The sequence below is a fragment of the Lissotriton vulgaris genome, chromosome 3_1, assembly GCF_964263255.1.
Source record: "Lissotriton vulgaris chromosome 3_1, aLisVul1.2, whole genome shotgun sequence".
NCBI lineage: Eukaryota > Metazoa > Chordata > Amphibia > Caudata > Salamandridae > Lissotriton > Lissotriton vulgaris.
The window spans coordinates 1,088,406,552-1,088,430,569 of record NC_141689.1 but is presented as its reverse complement, the minus strand read 5'-3'; the positions used below and the strand labels follow the sequence as shown (position 1 = coordinate 1,088,430,569).

Here is a 24,018-nt window from a genome sequence, read left to right as displayed (position 1 = left end):
TACGGCAAAGAACCCTAAAATGGGTTTCAACCTACGTAAGTGGCCGAAGCAAGTGCCTGCCACTTTTTTGGCATGCAGTTCAAAGGAGAGGGAGTTGTCCGTCAGGACCCCTATGTTCTTTACTGTGCTTTTCGGCTGAGAAGGAGGGCCCAGTGCAGCAGGCCACCTCTGGTAGTCCCATTTGTGAGAGTCTCTTTCAACGAGAAGCGCCTCCGTTTTAGAGGAATTAAGTTGGAGGTAGTTTTCCACCATCCATTCTGAGATTTCCAAGACATCGTCCTGGAACCTCAGTTGATCAAGGCCGGGGTTATTGGAGAAGGTAAATAGCAGCTGCGAGTCATCCACTTAGGATATCATATTGATCTCCCGGGCTTTGGCCAGGAGGGCCAAAGGGTGGACGTACATGTTAAAGAGTGTGGGGATCAGCGCAGAGCCTTGAGGGACGCCACAGCAGAGGGGGTAAATACTGGATTGGTATGAGGGGGTGTGGATCTGGAAAGAGCGATCAGATAGAAAAGATGGAGACCAGGCCCAGGCCAAGCCGCTGACCCCAATCTCCCTGAGTCGTTGGAGCAAAATCTCATGGGAGACCGTGTCGAAGGCCCCACTCAGATCAAGCAGCACCAGCGATGTGGTGTTGCCCTCATCCAGTGCTGCCCTCAACTGCTCTGTGACTGTCAACAAAGCGGATTCTGTGCTATGTTTAGGCCGGAACCCGTTTTGTGACCTGTCCAAAATCTCATTTTCTTCCAAGTACTCGGTTAGGATGGTGTTAACATGGGATTCCATGGCCTTAGCCAACTAAGGGAGCAATGAGATAGGCCGGAAATTCTCTGGAGCAGATGCATCCAGTGAGGGCTTTTTCAGAATTGGGACAACCTTGGCGTGTTTCCAAGATTTGGGAAGCACTGCTGACTGAAGTGATCTATTGATCAGTGCCCTCCCCTCTGTCCGGATACAGTCTTGGAACTTCCTGAAGATGTCAGGATTTACAGGGTCGTCAGGAGAACCAGATTTCAAATTATTAGACAAAGTTTCCATGTCTTTACAGGACAGAGGAGGTAAATCTTGTAACAAGAGGTAGGGATCTAATGTATAGATAGATGGCCCTGGTTTGGGTGCCGCCCTACTCACGTCGAGGGTCGTATAAATACAATCAACTTTATTAATAAAGTACCGGGCCAGAGCTTCACAATGCTGGTTAGGGGAGATGATATTATTAGTTACTGCTAATGGTTTTGTCATATCAATAATGAGAGAAAAATGGTTTTAGAGGGGTTAGAGCTCGATGAGATCAAATTAGTATAGAATGCAGCTTAAGCCTTTTGGACAGGTTTATGGTAGGCTTTGATCACCAACCTGTAGATTGTTTTTGCTGTGGGGTCATAGGAGCGTCTCCAGATGGGTTCCAGGGATTTACACAGTTTTTTTCCTGCTTTAGGGACTCGTTATACCAAGCATGGGATTGCGTACACTTAGCACAAGTCAATTTCTTAGGAATACAGCAGTCTAGTGTGCTGCTAATCCAGCTCCTGTAAGCCTTATCAGCTTCCTCCAGATCAGTAGGCCATACAGGACATGATGCATTTAAACTGGACACAGAAACAAGGGTGTCCAGTTTGTGCCATGGTCGTTTCATGGTGGTGTGATGGAAAATCTGCAAAGGGGCGTCGACTAGGTCGAAGCTCACATGAATAAGAAAGTGGTCTTTCCAGACTGAAGAGGGGCATGGGCTCCAAGAGGACGAATATTTGAAAATACAGGGTCCAATAGGTGGCCTGCGAGATGAGATGGACCCACTACTAATTGCATTAGTTGGCAGGCCTTCATGCCCCCCAGGAAGTTGATAATCTCCTGGGAGTCCTTGCGATCCAGATGCAAATTCAAATCGCCCAGAATACTAAAATAGGCTGCCTCCAGGGCAAAGGTGGACGCAGAAAGAGCAAGGACCTCTTGAAAGGTTATTGGCGGCTCTGAGGGACAGTAAATAAAGAGCCCGGAAAAGGTGCAAGTGTACGATAGACAGATTTTAAACAGTGCACATTCACAATCAGGGATGTTATGGGGTAATAGAGTACAGGAGAAGGCAGATTTAAATATCACTGCTAGGCCCCCACCCCTACCACAAGGTCTATTCTGTGCAAGCAAAGAATAACCTGAGGGTAGGGCCAGAGCAGGAATTGCCACAGAGTTGTTTGTTAGCCATGTTTCTGTTAAAGAGTATGTCCGGAGTAAAATCCTGAAGGAGATCGAATATTTCTCTATGATGTTTTACTAGAGACCTACAGTTCAAACTGAAGATATTAATATGTGCGGTGCTGGGAGGCCCACAAGAGGACATAGGGGTCTCCTCAGCTCCTCAGCTCTAAACCTGCACTGCGTTTATGGAGCATCTGGATGCAGATTGTGATTGTGATGAAAAACCGCCGTTAGCGCTGATTCAGTGCTATGATGGCTCCTAAAGCCATGCTGTGAGCCATCCAACAACTGATGGTCCAGTCAATAGTCTTAAGATGAGAATTCAGGTATCTTTCCATAATCTTAGCTGAAACTGGGAGAAAAGAAATGGGACAATAGTTTTTTTAATTCCAAGGGCTCCAGAGATGGCTTTTTAAAAGAGGTCTAACCACAGCAGTTTTCCAAAGAATTGGATACTGCCCCTCAGTAATGGCCATATTAGGTACTGAGGTGAGGTGGGGAACAATAGCCTCCCTTCCAAGTTTTAGGATTTTTAGGGGGTATGTATCTAAAGGTGGTCCACAGGTGACTCCTTCTAATAGATGATCTGTTATTTTGGATGAAATGCAAGGAAAGGTAAGTAGCTTTGGTTCATCTTCCATGGATCGTAAGTGTACTGCATTTGCCATTTTACACGTGCTAAATCACATGTTGACCTCGATTCCATGCAATGCTCTGATCTTCCATTTTGTTGCATCGCACTTCCATTTTGTGCTGCCTTGACCTAGAGTTACACTTCAGCAGTAACATAAACATGTTTTTCACGTAAACCAGTACAAGTAGGTGCGAGGCATCTCGTGAGGATGCCTCGTGAGGTTATGTTGTACCTTCAGAGTGTTTTCATGCATTCCATACTTATCTCTAGGACAGAGCGAGGATGGCTGTGCAAGTCTCCAAGGCCGTAGATTGGGAGAGGAATGTCTTTTGCCTCGGCCTAGCCCCAACAGAATCTGGCTAGGTCTGTCTGGGTGGGTCTGATGCAGAGATGGGGCCAGCACCTGCGAATAGATGGGCGAGAGCGCCTGCTAGAGGCTTCTCTAACATATTGATTTAAACTATAAAAAGCGGTGTCTGTGGGGTGGAGCTCAGGAACTCAGTCTTGGAGTGGACGCACTCGCGGGACAACTTTGGTGCCCGAAGAGATTACTCCCTGAGTCCCGGTCTACGGGTTCCCGACTTGGTGTTCAGTGCTTGGCCCAGGGATGTTGAAATCTCCGGTGCTGCAAATGAATCTGGTGAGGTGCTTTGTGTAGTATTCTTGCATCTTGTTTATGTTATACATGCTTTCTCCACTACCAGTCCAGCTTGTAGAATGTTGCAGCTATGATGCGCAAGAGAATGTTGGGATTCTGTGGGCTGAGGTCTTCAGTGGACATTGGGCTGAGCTTGGAGAGGTCACACCTGTATGCCCCACCAGAGTCCACTTCACCGGACAGCTCAAGAACAGGCGTGTTACATCATCTGGCAATTAGTCAACAAGCGGAAGCCTTCAAAGTCACAAGAAACCCTATGCTACAAAAAGAAATGTTTGCACACTTAAAGAAAAGAAGGTAAACAGGGGCTGTGTGTATGATTTTGCCACTTGTTAAGGGTTAAAAAGTCGTTTTTGGGCGGAAGGCATCCACTTTACAAATTGTGACTGTACTTTTAAATAGACTGTCAACCCGAGATCTAACAATAGATGGAAGCGTGTGTAGTTAGATAAAAGATGTAACTAAAGAATCTCAGCATTACTGATGGCGAATGATTTATCTTGGCTGAAACAGTGGAAAGTAAACTGTCATCGAATATTTATCTCGAGCGAACAAGCATGAAAGGAATGAGAGGCTAACCGAAATGGGAACTCGAGCTATCAAGCATCAAAGTAATGGCTAAGTGGAAACTTATATTTGAAGTAGTGCCATAACGGAGTTTGTGACTAAACAACGTTGTTGTCTAATCGGTTTTCGCTAGCTGTGTGCACTTAATTGATACTGACGAGCTAAGTCAGGTGAGACATTTTATTTTCATTTAAAATTGGACTTTGCCTCAGTCCTCCGTGTACTTTTGCTGCCAACAGCCATTTTTCATTTTTGAAACATTGCCATGAGCTCAAGTGCGCACTTACCTTCGTCCCGTGGATGTGTTCTTGGCCTCCATAGTGACGTTGTCTGCTCTGCTGATAAGACGTCCTGCTGCTCTGCCGTGCGGTGGACCACCCGGCATACCGTCAACAAGCGTGCCTCCATTTTGGATTTGGATCTGCACTGCATCTTGCTGTTCGTCTTTTTCTCAGCAGCTATTGCGCACCAAAGTACTGTATGCCGCTGATCTTCTGATTTCCTGCTTGGCATATTGTCGGGTATTATCCCGCATTAAACCATCTTAATCTGCTTTGGATCATTGTATTGAGCCTCCTCACAGGTACTGGTTTCCCGTCGGCGAATGCTTTGTCCGTGTCTCTTCTCTTTGGTTTAAAGTCTTCACATGATGAGACACCGCTCACCAGCACCTCTTTGCTTTCATGAGGAACAGTTACTTCAAATGGTTTCAACATATGGAAATTACTTTAGACGATTTTGACATTATTTATTTTGCTGTCGGAGTTCTATATGTTCCTATTACTCATTTACAGTACGATTTACAGTACCATGTAAAATGCACATATGTCTTTATTTACTGCATAATATTGTTACCTTCCTGAACAATGTTTAATTGTTTGCATGCAGTTTACTTACTGCTTTGTCATTTGGCACCTGGGTTACTTCTCATGTTACCTTGCAGTTATGAGTGCCATTCATAATTCTTTAGGTACATTGTAAGCGTACTGGGTAAGTTTTTACATGTGCTATGCTTAGTGAGAGTTTAAGTCATGATTTGTTTGTTTTTATGGCAAGTATTTTCTTGGCGCTAAGACTTCTACTTAGGGGATTTATTGTTTAGGAGCTGGTTTCCTTATATTTATTTTATTCTTTCAGTTGGGGTAGTGCACACCTTTTCACTGATTTCTTTCCCCTCAGTTTTTAATGTCTAGCAGCTTAAGCTTTACTTACTTCTCACTCTCACATCATCTCTTACATGTGCTCATGCAACAGTACGACTTGTTTTCTCATGTGTATGCATCTAGGGGGTTCCAGTCCCACCTATGTAATTAGTGTTGGGTGTTAGTCCCATATACTCAGTGTTTAGGGGGTGTTAGTCCCACCTACGTTTCTAGTAATGGGTTTTAGTCTCATATACTCAGTTTTACATGGAGTTTCTCTTCTTGGGGAGCATCTTCACCGTCCATCGTTTGGGGCAGGATATGGGTTAAAGTCCGATTATCCTTTGTTTTACACTTACCGTCCCTCATTTTAGGGGCAGGATTTGGGTTACAGTCCCATTATCCTTAGTCTCACATTCACCGTCTCTTGTTTGAGAGGCAGGATTTGGGTTATAGTCCCATTATCCTCAGTTTCACTTTCAGCGTTTATTGTTTTTAGTGTCAGTATTTGGGTTAGAGTCCCTCGCTTTTGAGGTATGATTTGGGTTTTAGTCCCATTATCCTTGTTCTTACATGGAAATGTTTCTATCTATTTTGTTAGTATTATCTTTCTGGTGGGAAGATGGGTAATGTTGACACCTTTTGTTGTTTTAATTTTATCCATATTCTCATGTTTTTAAATTGTTCACACTCTCGTGATGTGGTATATTATTATATATCTCTTAGAGTTGAACTATTTTGTGCATTGGTTCTTGTACCATGTCTTTCCTTCTTGCATGCCTGTCTGGCCAGTAGGTGTGTCTGTCGGTTAGTCATCGGTATTTTCAAGCTTAGTTTTCCTCTTTGTTGTTTCCTTTTGTTCGGTTCTTGTCTTTCTCTTGTTATTTTTGGAAAGGAGGATGGGTATGTTCTTCTGTGTGTTTTTCATTCTTTGGTTCTTCCTGACCAGTGTTCCCTCCTTTTTATTTTCTTTGTGGAAGAGAGGGGATAATGTAGTATTCTTTTCTTTGGTTCTTTCTGACCAGCGTTCTTTCCTTTTTGTTTTTGATTCTTTCTGACCAGCGTTCTTTCCTTTTTGTTTTCATTGTGGAATAGAGGGGATGATGTAGTATTCTTGCATCTTGTTTATGTTATACATGCTTTCTCCACTACCAGTCCAGCTTGTAGAATGTTGCAGCTATGATGCGCAAGAGAATGTTGGGATTCTGTGGGCTGAGGTCTTCAGTGGACATTGGGCTGAGCATCATGCTGGATGCTCCTGGTGGGGTTGCTTTACCATCTTATCTGCATATCTTCAAATAAACATCTTAACATCATCTACTGTGTGGGACCTGATTACTACACTTTGTACATTAAATGTTTATATACCTGTATTCACAGTTTCATATTTATGTATATAGTGTGGTGTATTCATTGTTTATTGCCTTTTACTCGGTGCCTAAGAATTTATTAGCTTCAGTGACTTATTGCCTTTGCCTACAATATTAATAAAGCTCATTTTACCTCCAGTGGAGTGTTGGAGTTTCTATGTGAGTAAGTGGTGTGCGTAAGTTCAGATTACGCAAGTGGGTAAAGCAATACATTTTGGCGTAGTCGGTGGCAGGATTCGTAAATTACGCGGGGAAAAACATGTTCAAAAAGACGAAAGGTGGTTTTGGTTCTTTGGCACCGAGTGAAATCCCTTTAGCCCCCATGCAAATTCCTGGATGGGAGGCGACGCTGTACTCCGCGCTGGCGCGTGAGTATTCTAAAAGCTCAGGATTAAGTGAGAGCTGGTTTGACTGCCAGGGCGAAACAACGCCAGAAGATGTTTTAAATTGTTTAAAGAAGGTTCCTGTGGAGAAAGGCAAGGAATTATGTACAGTGGGTCGCAGGGGTTGGGCTCTCTTACATGCCTACCGTCAAGTTTTTGACAAATGTTTATCTCTGCAGCGGGAACAGTTGAGCTTAGAGAAACAACTTATTGAAGCTAAGAATATTTTGACGATGCTTTCCTGTCAGAATAAGTTATTACAATATAAGTTAGAAACATATCAGACGATAGCAGAGCGGGCTGCAGTCCGTGTTGCTGAATACAGATACAAGAAAAGGAGAGGACGAGTGAGTAAACGGAAAGTCCATTTAGCGATTGCCAAAGCAGGCTTAGATTTTGACCCATCAAATTGGGACTCCAACATCTGGGAATCGTCAGAATTCTCCTCAGAAGGAGAGCAGCCCCTGCAGGAGGAGGGAAAGGACGAGGAAGGCAAAAATGCTAAGAGAGTGGAAGCACAGCCCATTTTAAGACGGAAACTTCAAATCGCTCCAGGGAACCCGGATGGAGTCATGTTAAATAGTTTGGAGGATTTTACCCAGCAAGAAATAAGTGATCTTTTGGCGAGGTTTAAACAGAAGTCTGGTGAGACGCTATTAGCTTGGATGGTGCGCCTTTATGATCACGGCGCTTCTGGGGTCATGTTAGATGAGGGGGATGCTGCCAAATTTTGTACTCTCAGTACTGATCCCACTGTGCAGGGATACTTTCGGACTTTCCATGGTGATGATCAAACAACTCTGTTGCAGTTAGCTGCCCGGGGGTGTGGCCACAGGTACCCCACAGATTCAGATTGGCCTGGGAATGAAAAACCACGGTTCACCCTAAGAGATGCATCACAAAGAATTAAGGAGGAGGGGATGAAGTTAGCTGTTCTTGTAGGTGAGGCGCATAATTTGATGTGTCAGTTGATGACTGTGTCAATGCGGAACAAAATCATTAGTTTGGCGCCCCCTGTATACATAGCGGTGATAATGACTTTGTTAATTAATCAAACTGGTAATACCATAGGAGAAGTAGTCGAGGCAGTCCATGAGCTGGGTGAGCTTGGGTATTGGGCCAAGCCAGACAGAGCTTCGCGCTCAGAGTCCCGTACTGATAACAACCGAGTGACCAGAAGTGATATGTTTTTGGCGCTGTTAAAGGATGGGGTGTCAAGACGTGAGATTGATGGTATTGAGACATGTGGGAGATGTACCGTAAGGGAGGACTGGATAGGAAGGAGGGGAGTAGGCAGGTGAATAGAAAAGATAGCAAGAAAGTAAGTCGCAGGGAACCGGAGCCTGAGTAGAAGACCGAAAAAGCAGGTCAGGAGAGATAGAGAGGGAATCTCATGTGAGAGTGACAAAAGAGAAAGGTTGGGACCACGAGGTGTCAGTCATTTCTGGAATCCAACTTTGTCATTACATTGATGATGTGTTGATTCAAAGAGAGACCCAAGAACAGGTGCAGGCTCAACTAGACAGAGTGGTAGAGCACTTGCAAAGCAAAGGGTGGGTGATTAACCCAGAGAAGGTGCAGGGACCCTCTCAGAGTGTGAGGTTTTTAGGCATTCAGTGGCATCAGGGACACAGGGAAGTGCTGCCACAAGTGAGGCAAAAGATCAAAGAGTTTGCAGTGCCAAAAACACAGGAAGGAAGCGCAGCGTTTCATTGGATTGTTTGGTTTTTAGAGACAGCACATTCCCCATTTGAGTCAGATTTTGGCCCCTCTGTACAAGGTTACGCGGAAGAAGCATGAGTTTGAGTGGGGGGAGGCACAGCAAAAGGTGTTTGAGTCAGCGAAGGAGGCTACACAGCGTGCCTTGGATTTATGGCCCATACAAGAGGGAAGCATTGATTTAAATGTAACGGTTCAGGATCAGTATGTGACTTGCAGCCTGTGGCAAAAACAGGGGAGACAGAAGGTGCCCCTAGGGTTTTGGACAAAGAAATTACCTGATGCTGGAGAGCGGTACACTCCTTTCGAGAAGCAGTTGTTGGCATGTTATTGGGCTCTGGTGGATACCAAGCAGTTGACCCTGGGGCACAATGAGTTTTTGAGACATGAGATACCTATCATGCAATGGGTGATGAGCTCACCCAAGACACACAGGATTGGGCATGCACAGGAGGCTAGCGTCATAAAATGGAAGTGGTACATACAAGACAGAGCACGAGTTGGTCCTAAGGAGACCACAGTGCTGCATGAGCAAGTGGCGCAGACTCCCATAGCAGATGCAGAAAAGTTGCAAGATGTACCTAAAGTGCGAGAGTCCCCAGTGAAATGGGGTGGGCCTTTTCCAGAGTTGTCCGTGGAGGACAAAAAGCATGTGTGGTTTACAGATGGCTCAGCCAGATATGTGAGGACCAAGAGAGATTGGAAGGCAGTGTCATATAATCCAGTGACCAAAAAGTTGTTGTCAACTACTGGAGAGGGAAGAAGTAGTCAGTTTGCAGAATTGTATGCTGTTTACCAGGCATTAAAGCAAGAGCTCCCTGGTACATGTCACATTTACACTGATTCATGGTCTACCGCCAATGGATTAGCCACCTGGCTTCCCACATGGGATGCTCCCAATTGGATGATTCACAATAGGGAGGTTTGGGGAAAGGAGTTGTGGCAGGAAATTTGGGAATTGTTGTCCCGGAGTACAGTTACAGTTTATCATGTTGATGCTCATTGCCCGACTGACTCACTAGAGCGTTGGTGCAATTCCTTTGCAGACCAAGAAGCAAAGATTCATGAAGCTGGCTGAGGTGGAGACGCAGGATTCTGACTTGGTGGGCATGGCTAAATGGGCGCACCAGAAAAGTGGACATTTGGGCGAGCGAGCCACTAGCAGGTGGGCTGAAAGTAGAGGGATGTATATTCCCCTAGATTTGATTAAGACTGCAATCATTCACTGTCCTGTTTGTCAGCATACTCAGCACAGACCAGTTCCACAGGTAGTGAGAGGCCAGTTAGGCAGAGGGAAGTTACCAGGGCAGATATGGCAAATTGATTTCATCGGGCCGATGCCAATGAGTCGAGGATGTCACTATGCATGCACGGTGGTGGATACCTATTCTGGCTATCTCATCGCCTTTCCATGCAAGAGAGCAACCCAGTCTAACACTCTGAAAATGTTGAATTTGTTGATCTTGTATTACGGAATTCCATTTCAGGTCCAAAGTGACAATGGGTCACACTTTAAAGGAAAGATGGTGCAAGATTTTGTGTGCAGCATAACAGTGAATGGATCTATCACATACCCTATTACCCACAGGCAGCAGGTTTGATTGAGAGAATGAATGGTTTGCTGAAAGAGCAGTTGAAAAAGTTGTCTGATGGGTCATTGAAGGGGTGGAGGGATCAATTGTCTGATGCATTGCAGATTTTAAACAACCGACCCCTTGCTGATGCAGAGACTCCTTTGATGCGCATGTTGACCCCAGCTTTGCAGATTATGCCCCATGTGGCCACAAACACGATTCTGTATTGGGAGACAGCTCCCGGAGCTTTGGCTCCATATCGTGCCACACCAGAAGCTGCCGGTCTTGATTTACATGCCTTGAAACTCTATTGATTGCAACCACAAGACATTACCTTGATTGAGACAGGAATTGGAGTTCAAATTCCCCCAGAGCATTTCGGGCTAATCGCCCCTCGATCTGGGCTTGCCCTTAAAGGCATCCAGGTTCTGAGAGGGGTGTTCGATGCCGATTACCAGGGGAGATTAAAGTTATCCTATTGAACAGTGGAAACCATTATCTGATTGTGCAACCTGGTGACCGTATTGCCCAAATGGTCATCATGCCGGTTTATGGAGGAAATGCCATGAAGGGGACGGCCCCAGCCCTTCTAACTGTGCGAGGAAAGGGCGGGTTCAGATCTACCAACAAGAACCCAGGGGCAAAATTGTGGGTGGAGTCCCCAAACAAACCTCCTGAACCTGCAGAATTTATTGCTAAGGGTAAGGATAATATCCTAGTCGTCATGAAACCCGGACAGGAAAAGTGGGAAAATTTACCTGCTGAAAAATGTTATTTGCGAGAGTGATTATACCAGTTTGTTTTCTGTTTCTAGATCACAGTATGGCTTGCCGCTGCGATGCTTGCGCTGTGTGGTCGGTGTTTGGGCGTGTCCGGAGGGGTCCGGGAGGGCCCGGGGATGCCGAAAGGGATCAACCGCCTGAGTCGGATGACAGCATTGTTGCAGCAACCGGATAACATCTGGACCTACTTGGCCGGGAATGTGCTAAACAATTCCCACTTCTGTATGAGAAATCTTCAGAGTACAGCTGAGATGATATCAACGTGTCTTGTCGCCGTACCTACCCCTGCACAGGTGCTTCTGCACATTTTCAACCAAACTAACTTTGATGGTGTAGTGGAGGAAAGTAATGTTCAAACACATCTGAGTCTTTATGAGTACTGTCGCTTTTGCCCGGAGGTTACAGATAGCCTCTGGAGGAACATGACAAGTATTGTTACCTACAATATCTCTACTGGAGACGTTTGCTATCAACTAACTTGTGACCCTGCCAAAATTGGCAAATGTGGCCAATTGAAACTAGAGAAAAGCAAACAATTGGCTCCTGATCAACAAACATTATGTCAGTCACGACATGACAGTTTTTGTAGTAATGTTACCAATTATATGGTTTGCAATCACACAGTATTAGCCGCTAGCCATGTTAAACATGTGAAATTACCTAAAGGATGGTTGTTCTCGTGTGGTAATATTTCATACACTTACATACAGCTAACATAACTGGAGGACCTTGTGCCTTATCACGATTGAGTCTTATGCTTTTTCCCATGCATTCTGTTACACGTATTCGCTCTTCTATAGCTGCTATTCAATTACCTGAGGATTGTGACTCCGATATTGATTTGCTTTCGAGAACAGAATATACTAGTTTGGCTCTTTCCATTGTAAGAGTGCCAGGACTGTCCGTTTATAATGCCAGAACAATTGCTAAGCTTGCCTGTTTAATTGTGAAGAATCTCAATCACACTTCTGCCACTGTAGCTGAATTATTATTAGATGTTCAAGGAACAAGAAAAGCTGTTTTGCAAAATAGGGCAGCTGTGGACTATTTGCTGCTAAAACATAACCACGGTTGCGAGGACTTTGATGGGCTATGTTGTTTTAATTTATCTGACCATTCTACGTCTATCCATGCACATATTTATGCTTTGAAAGATTTAGTGAAAGGGGTTACCCAAGACGTTGACCAAGGATGGAGGGATTGGTTGTTTGGGTGGCTGCCTAATTTTGGAAAGCTTCGGTATATCTTGGGTGTTATTATAGTCATTATTTGTGTTTTTATCTCATTATGTTGTTGCATTCAATGCATTACTAATCTTTTCTCCCTTTTTCGTCCCAGATCCATGGTATTTAGACCAATGGGGTATGATGGGTGAATCGAAGGTCAAGGGGTGGAATGTACTGCATTTGCCATTTTACACGTGCTAAATCACATGTTGACCTCGATTCCATGCAATGCTCTGATCTTCCATTTTGTTGCTTCGCACTTCCATTTTGTGCTGCCTTGACCTAGAGTTACACTTCAGCAGTAACATAAACATGTTTTTCACGTAAATCAGTACAAGCAGGTGCGAGACATCTCGTGAGAATGCCTCGTGAGGTTATGTTGTACCTTCAGAGTGTTTTCATGCATTCCATACTTATCTCTAGGACAGAGAGAGGATGGCCGTGCAAGTCTCCAAGGCCGGAGATTGGGAAAGGAATGTCTTTTGCCTCGGCCCAGCCCTAACAGAATCTGGCCAGGTCTGTCTGGGTGGGTCTGATGCAGAGATGGGGCCAGCACCTGCGAGTAGATGGGCGAGAGCGCCTGCTAGAGGCTTCTCGAACATATTGATTTAAACTATAAAAAGCGGTGTCTGTGGGGTGGAGCTCAGGAACTCAGTCTTGGAGTGGAAGCACTCGCGGGACAACTTTGGTGCCCAAAGAGATTACTCCCTGAGCCCCGGTCTACGGGTTCCCGACTTGGTGTTCAGTGCTTGGCCCAGGGATGTTGAATTCTCCAGTGCTGCAAATGAATCTGGTGAGGTGCTTTGTACATCAACTGTTTATATACCTGTATTCACAGTTTCATATTTATGTATATAGTGTGGTGTATTCATTGTTTATTGCCTCTCACTCGGTGCCTAAGAATCTATTAGCTTCAGTGACTTATTGCCTTTGCCTACAATATTAATAAAGCTCATTTTATCTCCAGTGGAGTGTTGGAGTTTCTATGTGAGTAAGTGGTGTGCGTAAGTTCAGATTACGCAAGTGGGCAAAGCAATACATTTAGGCATTGGGATCAGTTGTGGAGGTAACAGACATAGCTTTCCCAGCGTTATAGGCCTCCAGCAGGGAATATATATCTGTGATCTTAGTAAGGAAGAAATTGGCCATTCTGTAAACAGAATACTTGAGAACATTCAGTTGAGTCAGCAACAGGAGGAAAAACAAGAGAGTTAATGACCTTAAAAAGGTCTCTAGAATATTTAATAGATTCAGTGATCTTGGAATAATACAATCTTTTTTCTTCCATAATGGCTGCTTTATAGACTCTTAAGCTTTGTTTGTGAAGCTCTCTGCCTGCCGGCGCCAAGTCTGTGCGCCAAATTCTTTATTGTTTGCTGCAGGATTGTCTCAACTTTCTGAGATTATCAGAGTACAATGGAGCTGAAGGTATTTTTCTTGCAACATAATGTTTTGTAATAGTAGCCAAGGTATCTAGGGCTCCTAACCAGTGCTTTAAATGGTAAAAAAAATAAGTGCAGGTACTCATTAATATGAGCTAGAGGTGTGGTGAGTGGGCGGGGCTAGGGGCGGGGCTTATAGAGACATATGACGATACATGATGACTTCTATATCAGTTGCAGCAACTATGAAAAACACATGAGAAATGTGTTTATATAAACTAAACAGGTTAACTCAATACACAAAATGAAACCCAGATTGGATAATATGTGAACAGTTCCTTGCTTTGTAATATTTGCTGCTTCTGAATGCCATACTGTTATTTGTTGGTGTTTGGCGCAATACTAGATACACTTAAGCGTGCGCGCGCACACACACACACACACACACACAGAAACAAGCAGACGTACACAAGCATTCTACACACTCCATCTAAAATCTACTGAGTGTCCTGATTCTCTCCCTTTTCTCTCACAGAAAAACAGGCACACACACAAGTCGACAAGCGCACAGACATAAGCAAAAAGTCTTGGGTCGGAATAAAACAATTTTCAACTCCTTACCTCGCATGATTTTCTAAATTGCCGCTGTCCATGTGCTACCTCCATACCTGTGTTTGTAAAAATTCACAAAATAGTGTGAATGTGATTAACAGTACCGGGCCTAAATGGGCCCTCCACTGTCAAACACAGTGTGATTGTGAACACAGGGACATCATCATGTAAATGATCCCTTGCTGAATAGTTCAACAGCTGCTCTGCTCAGGACTATAGGAGCACCTTGGCTATCAGATAAGTTCCAACCATGACAGTTGAGTGCACACCAGTACTGGCAGCCGTTGAGGAGAGTAACATGAGTATTGGTACTCTCCTCAGCAGTATTAAGAAGTGCCCGTACTAACAGGGATAAAAATAATAAGTGCCGGGACTCTGTATCTGTGAGTACCGGCCCATTTAAAACATGGCCACTGCCCTTTTCCCTATGACCAGGCTCTTCCTGTCTCTTGCTGGCTCTGAGCCTTTACATTCACAAGTCCTCTCCACTTGCCTCTAATCTTTACCCAGGCGCTAAGCTTCTCTCACTAGTCCTGCTCCTCTTCCTCCCACCTTTTGCTTACTCTCCACAAGTCTTACATTTTCTCCCTGGTTTTTCTGTACTTGTCTCCTGTTCTCCCCTCCATGCTGTACTCATCCCCTAAAATTGCCGTCTGAAAAATTAAAGTTAAGAAATGCACCAGGTTTATGACTTCACAGAAATGTTCCTTGGCTGCAGCTGGCATGCTTTTCTTATTAAATTCGTTATGAAAGCCTGCACACTTTGATTTCGCAAAGTGGATCTAAAGGCATTGGGGAGCCGGCTGAGGCTTATGCGCCGGGTGTTCTGTTTGTTCAAAAAATTACTTATCACACCATTGCATGTCTCATCCCTCCCTGCCATGCCTTATATTTTTTTAATCATATGCTCCGAAGAATCTTCTGATGGTCTCCCATACTTTCACCTCCCTCTCTGGTTGCTGCCCTTCTTAACGATTACTGCGTTCAACTGCCCTCACACCGGATGGATCGCAGACAGTTGTTTAAATACATTTTAAACAATTGCCAGGATCTTAAAGGAAACTGCTTTCATTGTATGTTCAGTTCATTTAAAGTAATGCAAGTTCTGGCTCTGCAGCCTGGTTTTGCTGCTAATAGCTCAGACTGTAAGACATGCGTCCCTCTGTGTATGCTGAGCATATAGTGCTTAGAAATTAACTGATAAAGTCTACGCGCTTTAGGTGGTGATTAATGTGGGCTTTAGTCCCTTAAGCCAATTATCGACCTCGGAAAGATAAACACCTGATCTACAGTGAAGGGTCTGTCTAGACCCTGCACTGTTAATAACAGCGTGACACAGGGCAAGATCTCTTAGACCCCTGCACTCTCAGGACATTCATATGGACGCTGTTGGAATCTCCAGCAGGGACTCTGCAGGGGGCTTGGCGCGCTCACAAGCTCCTGAGAGGCAGAGCGGCACCTACCCTGTGTTAAAGGAGATAAACAACCGGAGCCTGCAGTGCTGTCTTTTAGGGTACCGGTACTCTCCCTGGCTAATGGGAAGTGCCGGTACTAAGGGCCCGAAAATTGAGAAGTGCCGGTACTGAGATTTCAAGCACTGCTCCTAACAACCCTCTAGACCAGTTTTTCCCAAACTGTGGTCCGCGGACCCCCAAGGGTCCGTGACACATTCCCAGGGGGTCCGTAGGCAACAGTTTTAAAAGCACAGAAACTTGTATAATTAGCAGCTTTCCAGCAACAATAGAAGTGTCAAGAGAATGCCAGTGATTAATGTACCTGCTGGAGAGTGAGGAGAGTTTTGTTCAGTAGCAGCTTTGATTTAACTAATGTAGCACAGAGGGTTAATGTGCCTACTGCAAATAATGTGTAAAATGCATCTTAAAAAGCAGTATTTTATGTGCCTAGGTTCGTGGTTACTGCTTTTGTCACAGAGATTCTTTCGTTACTGTGCACTTCATAAGTGACAATCGTAATCTAGCAGAGGGACCTATAAACTGTCATCAAAGAGCTGCTTGCAAACTGCATGGTACCAGTTAGTAACTTATATTTTGTCCCAGTTATTCATTATCCTGATGCTGCTAAAAAGATATATTTGGGTGGAAATACATTTTTAATGTTAAAGTCAATGCTAGCCACTGTGTTATGTTCTGAATCCTGAGTTAGTGCTTTTCCAGACCAAGCACTCTTTAAACATTTTATATACACACTGATTTACATGTATGATTCAATGTCTCCATATGTGTGTGATGTAAAGGGCTTTGACATCCTACCATGGTATGAGAGATGCTATAAAACAAATGAAATACATGTGACAGAGGGGCTATTACTTCAATATAAAATACTAAGGGCCAGATGTACGATCTGTTTTTATATGCGCAAACGGGTTCGCGAACCCGTTTGCGCATGCAAAAAACTATTGGGCCATGTACATAGTAGCCTATTTCGCGAGTCGCAATCAAGTAGATGGTAATGCATTCGCAAATAGGAAGGGGTCCCCAGGGGACCCCTTCCCCTTTGCAAATGCATGCAAAATTATTTTCTTTTTTTTTAAATGCATGGTAAACAGGCTGCATTTTTTTTTTAAACTGCTTTATTTAAAAGCAGTCCGAGACATGGTGGCCTGCAGGGCCCAGCAATCCACCATCCCTGGGAGAGCCTGTCATTCCCAATGGCCTTGAAAATTGCGAGAGGCTCAATAATATTAATGAACCTCGCAATTTGCGACCCCATTGGGAATCCCAAACAGTGTTAAACACACTGTTGTACATTTCATTTAGCTACTCACAATTTGCCACTCGCAGTGTGTCGCCAATTGCGAGGCGCTAAATGAAATGGTCGTACATCTGGCCCCAAAATCCTTAGTACTTTGAGTATTTGTTTTGTGCACACGTGTGTATTTTTTTCGAATTACTGTTTTAATGTTTGAAATTTAACTCATACAAATTGCTTGGGGGTCCCCAGCGTCCAGTGGTAACTGAATGGGGGTCCTCAGGAGTCAAAAGTTTGGGAACCACTGCTCTAGACAGTTCCTCTGCGGCTAAATTGACATTTGAGTGGTCCGCAAATTGGAAGCTCAAATGGTGTTTGAAAGGTATGAAAGCACTTTCGGCTACATGAGTTCAGAATACCAGTTGTACAAAAACCTTGTACTTGATTTAATAGACTATAATGTTGCTCTACAATAATCCGGGTCACCTATACTGTGTTCATTAAAACTCTCTTGCCTCTTAGTTCCCTAACAGTTCATGTTTAAAAACTGTCACTCTTAATATGTACTTCTTAGGTGCAGTCCTGTGATGGCATATTAATGTCAAAGCTTCTACATATTAAAGAAATATTATTTTTTAATTTTGAAGAGACTATATTATATTTTACGTGATGCTTGTTGTATACTTTACGTGGCAAACATTTCCAGGGCTCAGCTCTACACTAGCTCTATGTGCAAGCCAGACACCTGGCTAGGCGGCTCTCTTTGTTAATCTGCTGGCTCGCTGTCGACCACCCCTAGTACAAGAAACACCTTAAAAGCTTCTTTCATTGTTTTATGCCCTAATTGCTCTAAGTGAGTAGTGGCGCAACTTTCGCGCATGCGCAAGAATAGAGTCAACGTTTCAGCATAATCATACTCTCACCATGCGCTTTGGGTACAGTGGGCGGTTTCATTGCGTCATCGTAGGGGTGTTTCACAATATTTTTTTAATTTGTATTTAGGAAGCATCAAACTTCACATCTAGGGAGTAGAAGTCTGCATCTGTTCATGCCTTGGTACGCGAGACACAGCTTCTAGAAGTCTACGCGCGCCCGCTCTCCACTGCAGCTCTCCCAGCGTCTTCTCCAGTGCAGCGGGCACGGGAACCGCCGAGCGGCATGGTAAGACTACTTACTCCCCTAGGGGGTTCCCTGTGCCAGTTAGGACATCGGTCTGTGGGTAGGCTCTGCTGTTCCTGCACGCCGTCTCATGTGAGGGACGTACAGGACATTCTTTGCAACCAATACCAATGCTGGCCCCTAGTTCGTGCACTGCCAGTAGTCTCAGGGTATGCAACTCATCCAGCACTGACAGCACCCGTTCTCGCACTCACCCCGTCAAGGGCAGCAGCCTCTCGCTCCTCGATGTAACGAAGCTCTCGTTATTAACATCATGTCCACCTAATGTGCCAATAGAGTTGGTATGGCCTGTGTAATGTGGCACAGACTATAGTTGGAGGGGGGATGGCTCCCGTGTGCACCTCAGCCTTGAAGAGCTGCAACTCACAAGTGTTCTGGTACCAAATCTCAAACCTTGGATAATGTATTCATTTATTTATGCGTTTTTATTTAGCCGAACTTTACCCGAAGGTGTCAGAGCGCTTTACAACAGACCCCGTCATATTACATAAGGACTACAGAGTACACGAATTACATAACATATACAAACCGATAAACTCTTAAATTCACATAAAAATGGTAGTAAGCACATAAGTCTAGTATATATACTAGTGGTTAAAGTTACATATATACAAGTTGCAAATTCACTCAAGGTTACATTTTAAGGAAAGTTGAAGCGATTCAGTTTGGACAAATATATATGACATATTTACACAGCATGATCTTCTCTCCATTGCTGGGGTTCTTGCTTTCAACCCCGTCTTCAGGGTGTTGTTGCACTCACGGGTGATGAACTTGGCCTTGCAAGGATCCCCAAGCTGGGGATGTCCAGATGTCCTCCACGCTTGTTGGGATGGTGACTTACCAGCCAAGTCTTAGCGCAATTGAATCCTGACAACAGTTGGCTTATTTTAGGGACCATGCTAAGTTTTTATAAGGAACAAGTGATCCCCATCCTCATAACAGTTACTTAGGGCATTCAAGCTCATTTAACCTCCATAGTACTTTACGTATCCATCTCTACATTCATTCCTTCCTAGGTCCGCCTACGGTTATATGCAAAATTACACTCTTCCAACCCAGTCTGACTGTGGAAAAATTAAGTAAGCTCTGTGGACCCCAACAACTTGGCCCAGTGTGCCACGGATTCTTGCACGTTCAAGAGGATATGGCATTAAGGGCTGAGCTGCCGACTTTAGAAGTGGGGAACCAGGTATGAGTCTCAGCATCGACTTAACATCTTGCGATTCTGGCAAATCATGTAATCTTTCTTTGTCTTTTAAAAAAAATGAATGTGACGTTGTGTAATGTAACTGGTGCTCCTATAAAGCGCTTTAGTACCTTCTGGTCGAGTATGCGCTATATACAACTGCATATGCAATAGCCACCTGATTCAATCAGTAATATGAATTTCCACTTTCACAAATAGTAGGAGCCCTTTTTTTTGCTCGATTATGGACAGGTGGCTGATCATCTCTGTTTCTATGCCTGATTGATACTCTAACAAGAGAAAATTAAAAACACATAAGTTGTGGACTGTTCAGCTTACAACATAATTTTCCTGACATGACTTGTAGCACTTGGATTCCCATCGCTAAGTCTTCATAATGCTATTTTCCCGAAAGAGTTCTCCTGACTGCAATTCAAGCAACCTCAGACCACCATTAGCAAAGTCAAGTAAGTTCTATGGTCAATTTAGATTTAGAACCCCCACCCACTCCAAAAAAACTGTCAAAGCTTATGACACAAAAATAAAATGAAGAAAACAACATACTACCACCTAAACGTGGCAATAACAATTATAATTAAACCATTGCATGCAATTTTGAAAAGGACAGGTGCTTCCATGCAGGTAGGTGTACTAGGTTGTGTAAATAAAACATTTTTAAGTTTTAATGCACATCACAGGAAAATATTCTTATTGACAGGAAGGAAAGATACTATTTGGTTTGAATTACGGTATTGTGACAGCATAGTTTAAAAACAAGGCTGACTATTGGAATATTTTTTTCTGCTGCAAAATTGATCTTCCCCTCAAGCAGCTGTATATTTTTTCAGGCTGTCTTTTTCGCTTCCCACTATTTCACAAATCACTTCTTTAAGAGTAGTAACTTTTCCTATTTAAGCAAACACATGCTGACTGAACTAGTCTCTGTTCCCAAAAATATAATGACTGTCACCGAACCCTCTGGCTTTTCCACCGCTAGGGAGTGATGCCTAATACCTTACTCAAGGATTGAAATTTCCCCAGAATTGACACCCATTCACTTTTGTTTGTGTGACCCCCTTGCAAGACTTGAGCTCTTGGGTCACAGAGCCGACTAAGATTACTCTTTCCAATTTTGACAATTGTAGTTATTTACCACCAGTAATCTTTGGGCCACAATACTATTGGACCCCAAAATGGATAACAGAGTACTCACATTTTAGCACCTGGCTCCCTCAGATTAATGAACCAGAACAGACCCAGCTGTACTCAAGCAGGTGATGTAGGCTAGATAGAGTACAATAAGACACGTAAGTTCTTACTGATTGTGAAGCTATTTCTTTTATAAAAGAAAAGTACAGAGCGCACCAACATTCGGGTCTCTTACTAACATGGTGGAGACTCTGTCTTAAGAAGCACCTGCATAGGTGGCCGAACAACTGTGACAACTATTTTCGTGTGGGGGTGAATAAAAATGGGTTTTCCTTGGCTCTCACCCACTATCTCACGCTGTTATCACTGATCGTTGTGTATGTGGCGGTGCTATCAAGGGAAGGGAGATTAACACTTCCTCCTCTAAGACATGTGATCAGGCAGATCACTTATGAGAATTGTATCAATCCCCAAAGCGCACGCTTGACTATAAATCATATTATTAGAACATTTAGGAAAAACAGCATTTGTTCTTGTCTTATTTTCTTTCTTCTTTTTAGCCAACACGTGTTTCATCATGAAGGGTGTACCCGACGACTTCTTCAGGGCTAAAAAAATACAATAGAAAAAAACATACTAGTTGCGATATGTGGCTAGACACAGTAAGTCGCACCTGTGTTATAGTTCTGTTATGAAGTATCTTCATTATTAGTAATCTGTGGAAACCCATGCTTGAATTCCATATTGATATATTCTGCAACCATTAACATTGTATCATTTTTATAGACTTATTTTAGACATGTAAAGGCCAACAGTGGTGCTTAAAACTTTTGTGAATATTTCAAGTAAAGACTTGCAAGGCTTGGAACACTTCCAAGTACACAGACATCCATCTTGTTCCTTGCAAATAAGTGCAGCTAATCAGTTGTACCCATCGCATACCTGTCTTTTCTGTAAATGGCTTGTAAGTTCAGTCCTGTTGCCAAAAATATATGTGTGATATTTAATATCCATATTAAGTCACAAATGCCGGCAAATAAAATCACTTATATGTGAATGTGCCTACCTTGATACCAGTTCTACTTCCGTCCTGGATATCAGATAAACCCAGTCTTAAAAACACGTATCTGTATAAAATAACAGTATTAAGTTAAAAATGATATGGGCAAAACCCCCTATACCAGGTAGTCACTCTTGTTACTCAATCCTTTTCTCATCCGTCTTGTGTGGTCTTGCGGTCCTAAATCCTATTTCATTGAAGTGTTTGTTATATTGCATTCATCATTGTAATCATACTGTCATTGAAATCCAAAATCTGTAGATAATGACTGACTATATGCAATTGCTGGAGCAAATATGAAAGGAACATGTGGTTTTTATATTATCTAATTCTATTCAAATATTCAAATAAAGCTGTAATTTCATCATCCACATCCCATGATAATGGGCTTACCTATTCTCACCATCTGGCGTGTTTTCACAAATACACTACATGCATCTCCAATCCGCGCCACTAGTCCTATGGCAGCAGAAGAGTTACCTCTGACCCCTATGGAATATTGGAATTATCTGTAGGCTAATGAGAATAGGTGTTGGGGAATTAACTCTACTGTATAATGTGTGAGAACAAATTAGAATGAGGGCTGTACGAATGCACATGGATGTTGAGGGTAATAACTCTTCTGCATAATGTGTGGGAACGAAGTACAGCGAGGTGCTGTACAAATGTATATGGGGTACTGAGACAGTAGGAATACCCCCTTTCAGAATGGATATGAAAGAAGAAATAACTAATGAGTATGATGTAAAGTATCATGTCCATGTCCTTTGCACTGAGATTTCCCTTTTGGGAAATAACAGTGGAGTAATTGTTATTTTTAAAACTTCTCCAAAGTGTTTTTTTAAATTATTGTTTTTCTTGCGAAGACATGTGGGAGATTGTATTTTATGTTTTGTCCTGAAGAAGGTGGCAACATCACAAAAAATCCACTGAAAAGAGTTAACATACAGTTTTTTTAATGCAGAATCTGCTTGACATTTTGATGTGGTAGAGAAATACCTTTGAGAAAATACCACATACTATATATCTCTTTTGCTCCGCATCCACCCCAGAATCATAATGCCAATGGTTGGCCCCCAACTATGGTGTTCTACCCAAATATGGACCACCCACCTTCTTACCCCCACAAAGTTTGCCTTGATTGTACCCCAATAATTCAATCTTAGAGAGAGTTTGGGGAAGAGTGAGAGGCAAGAGGGGAGAGTGGCAAAACGGGGACACTCAACAAGAAGCAAACATACCAAGGGATGCGCCTCAGAGTGCCAATAAAATTGGAATCCCTCCAGAGACATTGTAATTAATTACAGTGAGCAGGTCTTGAATAAGACAGCAAAAATAAGACTGAGGGCTTCTTTCAGGGTCACCCAGTGAAGGAAGAAGTAAACACTGACGTAGGTCCAAAATGTACGTTTACTCCCCCTACTTTCATAATGGCGATTCGAGGTGTTGGCTTACAAAAGGCAGTCAATTGAGAAATTTACAATATGAGAATGAATCTGCTTGGTATTTTTTGCAGCACTAGCAAAGAAGAGATGAGGGTACTGAACTTACTATCATCAGACAAATCAATTGTAATATAACCTGCCAACAAGGGTGGTGCAATAGTGATCCTCCCCACAGCCATGTAAAAGGACGAATGCCTTAAGTTACTTAATGACACCCGCATTATAAATGTCTGGTGAAGAATCCAACCCCTGAAATACAAAAAAGATGCCTTCTTAGTGTCGAAGGGCTTGGATAATAGGTGGATCACAAAACTTGAGGCAGACTTCTTGACCCATAAACAACCCAAAGTACCTTACTTCTCCATCCTCCCCAAGGTCCACAAGAAAATGTTTCCGCCACCTTGGAGACCTATAGTTTTGTGGGTTGGTTCCATCCTGAAGCCCCTGTCACTATTCTGTGACTTATTATTCTGGCTTTTGGTGAACAAAATGCCTACCTTTCTACAAGACACAAAAGATGTCCTGAACCTGATAAAAGGCTTGCCCTTTGACAGTCGACTAGGCGAGTTATCGAGAGAGACCATGTGATATGAGGGTGTGCTCTCCTTTTCATGTATCCTGTTACCTTTAATAAAATGATTCATCCTCGATTTTCTTCAATAAACAGGATTGGTTTAAAAACTAATAACCAGACCCTACAAAGTGATAGTTATGTGTCTATTACACCTGAGAAAATGTTTCTATCCTCCTCTATTCCTCATTAGTGTGGGACTATAAAGGACATTGTTCCCCTTCTAGACCAGGATGCCGGTATCCCCAAAATCTCGGATAAGGGATAGTTTCATGTATATAGGAACTACCTAAACTGTTATATAAAACATTTACTGAGTTTTGTTGTCCATAGTGACTGTGTGTCGGAAATGCCTGTGCCTCTGTCACCTATCACAAGTGTTGTCTTATATTAGCGTTCTGTGTAGTGCCACTAGTATGCAGACAGGGAAACGGCGTTAACAACGTGGGCTAAACCATGCATGCCATT

At 43.3% G+C, this 24,018-nt stretch overlaps 2 protein-coding genes across 2 annotated transcripts in view; both read left to right on the top strand.

Annotated features, from left to right (window-relative positions):
- Window positions 1-11,086: 11,086 nt before the first annotated feature.
- Window positions 11,087-11,819, top strand: LOC147727465 (uncharacterized). The gene has a single exon (XM_086963122.1). It carries the CDS (start codon window positions 11,145-11,147, stop codon window positions 11,745-11,747), a length of 603 nt encoding a protein of 200 aa, XP_086819248.1. The 5' UTR covers window positions 11,087-11,144; the 3' UTR covers window positions 11,748-11,819.
- A 6,138-nt stretch (window positions 11,820-17,957) lies between these two features.
- Window positions 17,958-24,018, top strand: part of LOC147727464 (RNA-binding protein 43-like) — an 84,267-nt gene continuing 78,206 nt past the window's right edge. Inside the window, exon 1 of the mRNA XM_086961533.1 lies at window positions 17,958-18,118. Within this exon, the coding sequence (XP_086817659.1) occupies window positions 18,116-18,118 (3 nt within the window). The 5' untranslated portion in view covers window positions 17,958-18,115. The remainder of the gene's footprint in view (window positions 18,119-24,018) is intronic.